Genomic DNA, 9602 nt, shown 5'->3' on the forward strand with positions numbered 1-9602 from the left:
AAATATTTGAAATTCACAATCTCAGAGAGCTGTGGTGATTGTCATGGAACATATGCAATATTGAAATTCTGTCGGGATGCTCGAGCAGGGATCCAATTGCAGACCCAGTACTGTGCACACAGTGATATTAATTGAGTAACAAATCCCGAGGTGCAAACAAAGTCATTGTCAAAGTTCAGGCAGAGATCAAAACATCCAGAGAAATCCAAAAACCAGAATCAGGCAGAGTCAATATTCAAACAACAGGAATTCTGCAGATGCTGGAAATTCAAGCAACACACATAAAAGTTACTGGTGAACGCAGCAGGCCAGGCAGCATCTCTAGGAAGAGGTGTAGTCGACGTTTCAGGCCGAGACCCTTCGTCAGGACTAACTGAAGGAAGAGTGAGTAAGGGATTTGAAAGTTGGAGGGGGAGGGGGAGATCCAAAATGATAGGAGAAGACAGGAGGGGGAGGGATGGAGCCAAGAGCTGGACAGGTGATAGGCAAAAGGGATACGAGAGGATCATGGGACAGGAGGTCCGGGAAGAAGGACAAGGGGGGGGACCCAGAGGATGGGCAAGGGGTATATTCAGAGTGACAGAGGGAGAAAAAGGAGAGTGAGAGAAAGAATGTATGTATAAAAATAAGTAACAGATGGGGTACGAGGGAGAGGTGGGTTATGGGGAACAAGCAGGAAAGTGGAGTTATGGCCAAGACTAGATCTGCCAAGGTTTTATCGAATGGCAGGTCAGACTCAAAGGTCTGTAAGGCTATTCTTCCTATCTCTTATGGTTTTATTTCTTATGAGAAATGTTGTTACAGGTGTATAATGATACAAAATCTAATAAAGAAAATTGGTTGATGAAAGGACAATCAATGGTTAGAGTAAATGTTTATTGTTCACTTTGGATAAAGTTTGTAGGCTATGATCTCAGATAATCTTTGAGTTTGAGATATATGAATGATTTAGACTTAAAGCAAAGTAAGCATAGTTTTGCAATGTCGGAAAAATACAGAGAGAGACTTTGATATAAAGATGAGATGCTGAAAGGAACATATTAGTGGAAAGAATGACAGAGGAAATGCTCTGTTTCATCAACTGATCCATGAGATAATTTTGCAATGATAAATAGATATTCCTAAAAACCTTACCCAAATGATCTGTATATACAAAACAAATTCAGTTAATTCATTAATGATATGATTTTGAATATGCAGATGTGATTGCAGGAAGGTGGAAGGGCATGACACATCATCAATATATGATACTTTATCCTAAGCTTTTACACTTTTGTGTAAACTGTTACCCTTTCATAATCGTGTTACTATTTGGACCATGATACAGAAATGTCATTTGTAAAAATCAATAACCTTTTTAATATTTCAAGAGACAAAGATAGTTACATCAAAGGCATACAACTCCAAACTTTAAATTTCACCAGATAAACATGTGTTGCTTCGTCATACGTTTTAAGAAAGATTGCTATCCTTGGGTAATATAATGGGTGCAAGCATAGGTATAATTCACAATCACCAACATTGAGTTGGGTTTCACTTTAAGAGGCTGGTCTAACGTGATGATGTTATGACATGGTTTTTAACCACGCTTTGGAGGACAATAAACGAGTTAATACAGTTTCCCTTACATTAAAATGCCTCTGCCATTTTATTTATGAAAACCTACACATTGAGAGTAATTTTCTATTCAAAGAATTTTTGACAACAGTTGTAATATTGTACAACACACAATGCAATGGTGGGTATTTTAAATGGAACTACCGGCTCCAAGCGATTTTACTATTTATCTGTTCCACTTCAGACTTCTTGGCATTAAGATGTCCCTTTAATAATTCCTGTTTACTTCTTTTGAGGGATCACATTAACTATGTAAATAGTATCTTGCTTCTGTAATCTCCATGTCGTTTATCTCAATCATTTTTTTCATCAGTCCAGGATAAAGATCAATAATCAGGGAATCAAGTTTAACTGCTTTTAATTATAACATTTGTTAACTCCAAAACAATTTTAATTCAGCATTATGTCTCAATCAAATCATCTTCCATGCTCTTCTAAGCAGAAAATAGCTCTCTATAGGAAAAGATGATACTGAATTGTCACAATGCCCAAATATTACAGGGATCTTCTGATTGCAGAAATATCAGTTGGAACCTGAAGTTCCTCATCTTTTTTTTTGGACTGAATTTAGAGATCCTCAGATCTTCTAAAATCTAGTATAATTCACATGGTGAAAACATTTCAGATCAGCAACTGATGCAGGAGCTGGAAGGCACTATGCCAATAACAAGAACAAGCTGAAAAAAAAATCCACTGTACAATAATAGGCATAATTAATTCCAACTTGTGATCATAATTATATATAGATATAGGACATAGAGGTGAACCTTTTTTATTTTATTGTGACAGATTCTTGTTTTATTTTACCAGGATATGCTTTCCAATGATCTTTACAAATCAGCTAAAATGTTTTGTAATTTTTCTACTCTTGTTCCATTACTTTGATCATTAAGTTGTGACCTTTTCAATCTTTATTTCAAACTGTCATATGTTAAGGTCACCATTGGCATGACTACATTGGCATACATTTGCTTTTTTTAATCTGTTGTCTTTGATTTACATTATTAGATCCACTAGTGCTTCCTCTTTTATTGGTTTAATATGCAGTGTATCCCTGCATTATTGCAGTTCAGGCAACAAGAAGCTGCCCTTACAGAATTTACGACCAAAAGATTTGAGATAAGGAGTAACATTTTGCTCTTACAGAATTTATGTGAGAAAAAAACTAAATAAACATTGTGAAAGAAACAACAAATATTTCGAAAATCACTGTATAGTTTTTTTTAGGAAACTAACTCCTACACAATGGAACTCCTCTGCAGTTGTACTTGGAATTCTGATTACATCCATCCCTTTTTGGTGATTTTATTCCAAGTCAAAAAATTATGGGTTCCAGTGCTAATCCAGGATTCAAGTGTTGAGAATGAGAATGAACCATTAAACCATGATGGAAAAGATCTCATGACACTATTTCAAAGATAAATAAAATTATCCCTGGTAGCCTGGCCAATACTTGTCTCTCAGTCAACATCTGCAAAAATACTGATTACCCAGTCAATATTGGATTGCCCTTTTGGAGCGTTTACTGGGCTAAATTTGGCTGCTGTTGCAATTTCTGCATTGCAACAGTAACTATGCTTCAGGAGGTATTTTTAGGCAGTTCCAGAGATGATAAGAAAATGTAATCTAAATCTGTATATCTTTGTTTAAATTCTATTTCCGTCCTAATGTTACTTAACCTCTTTTTCTACTGTATTACCTTATTTCCTACAAATTCAGTTGTTAAATTTAGATCTGGTTGGTTGATATTTTGGTGGGCTAGGCAATTAAAGAATTTGGGGGAAGAATGGAGTTGGACCACATTTTGGCCATAATCTCACTAAATACATTATAAGGATCGATGGGCTAAATGTACTACTCAGTTTCAATATTGCAACTCATTTCTCTGCTTTTATAAATTAATTATATGCTCCAACTTCCAGTCAAGATGGTAACTGCATACAATGCTCCTTTGGTCGACATCTTCTGGATAGATCATCAAACAATCTTTTTCACTTTTATGTCTTTTACCTTTGTTTCTCATCTTAAATCTGATTCTGGAATGGTTGGAGCCTGTGTTTTGTTGTTTGGAGATTGGGTGCTTCAGCACTCTGCAGTCTCCGAGAGGATTCTGGGAGGTAGAGGCAGTGTGAGCGAACCTCATAGCAAGAGGGCTACAGGATAGCACACAAGAAGATGAGGGACTCCATTTCCCCAATTAAAGTTTCCATTGTTTGCCGATTAAAGCGACAAGGGCAATTGAAACATCAAGGCAAGTGCAGAAGTTTGGAGATCATTTGAGTGTTCCAGCGCTCTGCAGTCTCCAAGAGGATTCCAGAAGGCAGGGGCAGTGTGCGCAAACCTCACAGTGGGCAGTCTGCAGGACGGGGCGCAAGCCAATGTTTGGCTCCATTTTGCCGATTAAAACTCCCTTTGTTCACTGATTAAAGCAATGAGGGGGATTGAAGTGAGTGTAGAGCATGAGCGCTGGCTACTTGGCTTTTAATGGGTTGCTCTGTACTGGAAAGGGGAGAGCCTGCAGCTGTGCCCAGAGAACATTGTCCAGACTTTTTCTGAGTTTTGGATTTGGACTTTGGACTATAGACTCTTTTTTACATTCCGTGTTATTTTTTGCCTGATCTTCTCAGTTTTTTTGTGTAGGGAGTGGGGTTTGGGGTCGATGTTCCTGATCCATTTTGTTCAGCTTTTTGTGCAGGAAGAGGGATTTGGGAGTCGATGCACCTGATCTGTTTTGTTCTTTTTTTTTTGTGGAGGAGTGATTTGAGGGTTGATGTGCCTTATCCGTTTTGTTTGTTTTTTTGTGCAGGTAGAGGAATTTGGGGGTCGATGTGCCTGATCCGTTTTGCTCATTTTTTTGTGGCGGAAGGAGGGATTTGGGGGTTGATGTGCCTGTTCCATTTTTATTCGTTTTTTTTGCAGGGAGGTGGGATTTGGGAACTGATGATTGTACTGCCTTTCTTTTTTTTTCTTGATTTCATGGCTACCCGGAGAATTGAAAAATTTCAGAGTTGTATACTTTGATAATAAATTAACCTTTGAACCTTTTTTAACTGAAGTACAATTTAAATACAATTGGCTCTCAGAATCCTATACAATAATCAAATTCTAAAGGAAGGAAACATCAAAATAAAACCTTAAACACAAAAGATTCTGCAAATGCTGGAAATTCAGAGTAACACACACAAAATGCTGGAGGAACCTCAGCAGGTCAGGCAGTGTCTGTGGAGAGGAATAAAGTGCTATGTTTTGGAATTTTGTCACAAATCACATCATTTTGTAACTCCGCATGTTTGAAAAAGAGAAATGCACCATTTCAGAAGCCGATAATGACACAATGCTTTGGCAAGTTGTCCAGAAGAACTGAGGCACAGAGTTTACTATTTGCTGTCTTGCCGGTTGAGGCTAAGCATATCCTGCTGTCAATTCACCCAGAGGATGAACTGAACATATCTTGCTGTCTGTTCACCCAGAGGACGGATAATGCAAACAGCAGAATTGTTGCTTTACAGTCGGAATCAAAATTTCACAATTTGCATTCTGCTTCCTCCCAGACAACGTGATGTGTGGCTAATTGTCATGCCTATATACCTTAACTCGGCACATACTAAAAATTGAACTTAATTTACAATATGTATAGTTTGTAAATGCTTTAAGTGGCATTTTAAACTAAATTCCCTTTCAGAATGTCAGAAAAACATTTATATTTTAAAATGTATTGCACTTTCATCTTTATAGTTACTGGTGTAAATAAAATCTGTTAGTAACTGAATAAACGAGGAGAAATTTGACAATGTGTTTTGTGAAATCTTTTTTTAACCTGTCTCACAGGGAACCAGCTGAGGTTGTTTCACAGAAATCAGAAGTACTTGCATCTGCTGAAAACACAAAGCTAAAAGAAAAACATAAAAATATTAGCAAAATAGAAGATTCAGGTACGATCAAAGGTTCTGCCTGGGTATGTCGGCCTGGTGGGGAACTGAAAGGCCAAATGCAGAGGAGACCAATGTTTGAAAGAAAATGTGTCCATCCTACTTCGATTACTTGTTACTTTATGGGGCAAAAACAATATTCCAAAATATTGCAAGATTCGCCACATGGATTAAACCGAACACAACCATTAAAGCACAAGAGCAGGAATGACTCAAGGGCTGAATTAAATATTTATGATTTGGAAGCGGAGCTAGATGATGCCCACAGGCCCCAGGAGAACACACACAACCGTTTACGGTCCAATACCAATCAGAATCCTGCTCTGGTTAATGATGCTGAGGAAGACAGAGAGAAAACAAAGATATTTGTATTCAGTGCAAGCGAGCCAAAAGAATCTGATGTTAATGTTTTGCCCATGGCTAAACATCTGAACGTTCAGCAAAAAAACTTAATTTCCAGTTCACAGTATAGGTTACCACTTTGTAAGTATAGTGTTTGCCAATTTAAAAAGCTGGAGTAGACAGTTGAGGGGAAATTTAATAAAAGCACTGGAAATTATGGAGGCTTTGATAGTAGAGTGAATTAACGAGAAAATGTAACTGTTATTACAAAGGTTTAAATAATGACACCAATTTAAGGCATTTACTAAAAGGACCAAATGGAAGAGGAAAGAACTTTTTATGTTATGAACTGGAATCCACTGCTTGGCAGGGAAGTAAACTCATTAACTTTCAAAAGGAAATCTGAGATAAACTTGAAACGAAAAAAAATGGGAAGGAAGAAAAATGAGAAGGAGAGCAGAATTATTCAGTCAGGCCTTTATGTAATAAAAATTTAATTTTAAAGATTTATTTTAAAATTGGGTAAAAATTGGAATGGACAGTGGCATATGAGGTGAGAAATCGTTTAGATCTTGTTGATGTCTTCTACATTTGTACTATTAATGTCGCTAGTGTAAAATTAATGTACCAGTTATAAATATACAGTAATATTTTAACCATTTGTTAAGTAGTTTTTGAAGTGAAGAACCACAGATGTGTTATGAAAACTATCCCTGTTGGTTATTGGACACCATAATATTTTAGAATAGATGATTTAAAGCTATTCTAAAATCCATTAAGAACTAAACCAGCCCCATTTTAGATTTCATAGTCATTAAATTATGCTTACTATTAATTATGTTTTTGTAGCAGAAGAAGTTTCAACATCTTGGAAGGATTATTTTTCCATTACATAATTCCACTAATTAGTTCTTTGAAAAGTATACCAGTTCTCATCTTTCCCTCAGTCTTCTACAAATGCAAAGATAATTCAGTTTCCGTTACTTAGTCTGTTAGGTGCCAGCTCTTTAAACAAATGTAAAAAGAGCCTTTATGCTTATTTTTGTTATGTTTAGTTTACTCCATTATTTATAGGAAGGAGAAATGTTAACAGGTTGAGTTCAGATAACATTTGTGAACCATTTGTATAAGCAGTATACAAGACTGAAACTTAATAAAAAGGTCTGAATCAGCTCTGCAAAGCAAAGTGTTATCCTATGTACTCAACAGGAATTTGTCATTGCTGATTTTTGTATTTTCACAAATATAACCCATAAATGACACCTCTGTATTATTAAAATGATGAAGAACTAAAGTCTAATATTCATGTAGAATGGCACAAGCGTATGTATAATCTTCTACAAATTCTGTGCATTTATTCAAGTGCACACCAATATAGACTAAGTAACAATGTGCAGATATGCATGAAAGAATCTTGTGTGATCCCTCAGAAATGGAATGGTGTTTTATGCTTACCAGCATATATTAACCAGCTATTCTCCAGATAGCCTGTTCCCAATTATATGATGTCTACACAAACAGATGCAAGAGTTAAATAAGGATATTAATATTTTGCCAACCTCCACTCTGTTGTTTTAAAAAATGATAAAAAACCCATTACTAAGTATTTCTTAAGAACAATGTATAGCAAATGACTCAAGGGGCATTCCAAAATGGTACAAAAATGGATCTACTTATTGAATTTCATGTTGCTTTATAATTTGAAATAGATATGTACAATATGCAGTATTCGCCTAAAAAAATCAATAAATATGATTTTTTTTAAGAAAATGACTGTCCTTTATTTATCTATTGTGCATTTTATTATCACCCTTCTAATTGTTACTGTTTTAAATGTTGAGCAGAGCAACAAATTTAATCCTGTATTGTTCAGTTAGGATGCTCATTTGAAATGGTTAATGAAGTTCTATGCAAAAAATATTAAACAGCCTCATTATTTATTATAGTGTGTATAGAATTTTAATGAAATTCTATAATGTTAAATCACTACAATGTTAAATACAAGAAAATAGTTTTGGAGTGGTTGATTAATAATGCCAAAGAGAAAAATACAAAGTTTTCATAAAAATAGGTTGACACCATTCTAAAGTTAGAGCTTAAAAGACTGTATTCTGAATGCTGTTTGAATTTTTTATAATAATAGGACTAGAAGGTTGATCAGCTAAGCTTCGTTAACATTGTATGATGAAAAATTTACTTTTCCAAAACTGAAAACAACAGTAACCATTTCCAGGATATTTTGACTGGGTTTTTCCCAGAATACTTAATCACCAAGTGCCTCGTGCAGTTTCTGTATCAGTTGTACAAGGTGACAAAATTCTAAATACAATATTATTAGTGCAGCGTGGAGAATTTAGAACAAATTGTCATAGGATAATTACTGTTAGACACATCCAGGACAACTGGTTTTTACTATGTGGCAATTGATTGGAATCCCTGTAAATTATTCTATACATGTTTGATCCTTCATTCACAACCAAAGACCTCCCAATCTCTGAGGGCCTGATCTCACCTTCAATCTCATTCTCAGTCACTGAATCCCATGCTTCCCTCCCCCTCAACAAAATCCTTGGTTCATGATGTCAACAACCTGATCTCAACAACCCAGACCTGGCAATCTCCATAGCTTATAGATATTTATCCATTCTCCACACCCCCCTCAGCATTGATCTTTCTGTTAGAGCCAATTCACCCCCATCACTTCAAGTTCAAGTTTATTTCCATTCAACTGTACATATGAATACTATCAAACAAAACAACATTCCTCTGGACCATGGTGCGCAACACAGTAGAGCTCAGTAGTCTTACAGCCTGGGGAAAGAAGCTCCCATCCCAACAGCTCCTGTTCTAATGCTACAGTACCTCCTGCCTGATGGTAGGGGATCAAAGAGATGGTTGGACAGATGGGACGAATCACTGACAATGCTAAGGGCCCCATGTATACAGCACTCCTGATAAATATCTCTGATGGATGGAAGAGAGTCCCCGATGGTCCTCTCAGCAGTCTTCAAACTCCTTTTTAGGGGCTTGCAGTCAGATGCCTTACAATTCTGTTTTCATATGTTCTGCCAGAACTATCTTCCTGGACCCAAATATTCTTGAAGGACTGATTCTCCAGCCCTGAGCCTTATGCAGATTGGGTAATTGCTTTGTGAAGCACTTGCTCTCAGTCTGCAGCAAGTGATCCAGAGCTTTCAGTTGCCTGCACGTCAATTCTCCCTGTCTGCGGCCTTTTGCATTACAAGGGCCAATATTAGCAATATATCACGCACACAAAAGAGGTTAACTTTCCATTCAGTAGTTGTCTATTATTTCACCCTATTACTAATATTCCTTTTATTCCATCAATAGTTTCCCTGCACTCCCATGTTATTTAGGTGCACAGCGCATCGTAGTGGCTGGCAAAGATTCAATTCCCACTGCTGTCTATAAAGATTTTTACTTTCTATCCGTGACTGCATGGGTTTCTTTCAGGTGCTCTGGTTTCCACCCACAGTTCAAAGACATGCAGGTCTGAGTTTCTCCTACGGGATAGGATTAGCAAGTTGTGGACATGCTGTGTTGGTGCCAGTAGCATAGCATTACTTGTGGACTGCCCCAGTACATCCTCAGACTGTGTTGGGTCATTGAAGCAAATGATACATTTCACTATATATTTCAAAAATAAAGCTAATCTTCAATTATTTTTAGTCTAACCTCAGTTCAGATGAAGGG

At 36.6% G+C, this 9602-nt stretch overlaps 1 protein-coding gene across 1 annotated transcript in view; it reads left to right on the plus strand.

Annotated features, from left to right (window-relative positions):
• LOC140186067 (uncharacterized) overlaps nt 1–7608 on the plus strand; it is a 60873-nt gene extending 53265 nt beyond the window's left edge. The window contains exon 5 of the mRNA XM_072239911.1: nt 5446–7608. Within this exon, the coding sequence (XP_072096012.1) occupies nt 5446–6067 (622 nt within the window). The 3' untranslated portion in view covers nt 6068–7608. The remainder of the gene's footprint in view (nt 1–5445) is intronic.
• The last annotated feature ends 1994 nt before the right edge of the window (nt 7609–9602 follow it).

This window comes from Mobula birostris, chromosome 22, assembly GCF_030028105.1.
Source record: "Mobula birostris isolate sMobBir1 chromosome 22, sMobBir1.hap1, whole genome shotgun sequence".
In the NCBI taxonomy this organism is placed as follows: domain Eukaryota; kingdom Metazoa; phylum Chordata; class Chondrichthyes; order Myliobatiformes; family Myliobatidae; genus Mobula; species Mobula birostris.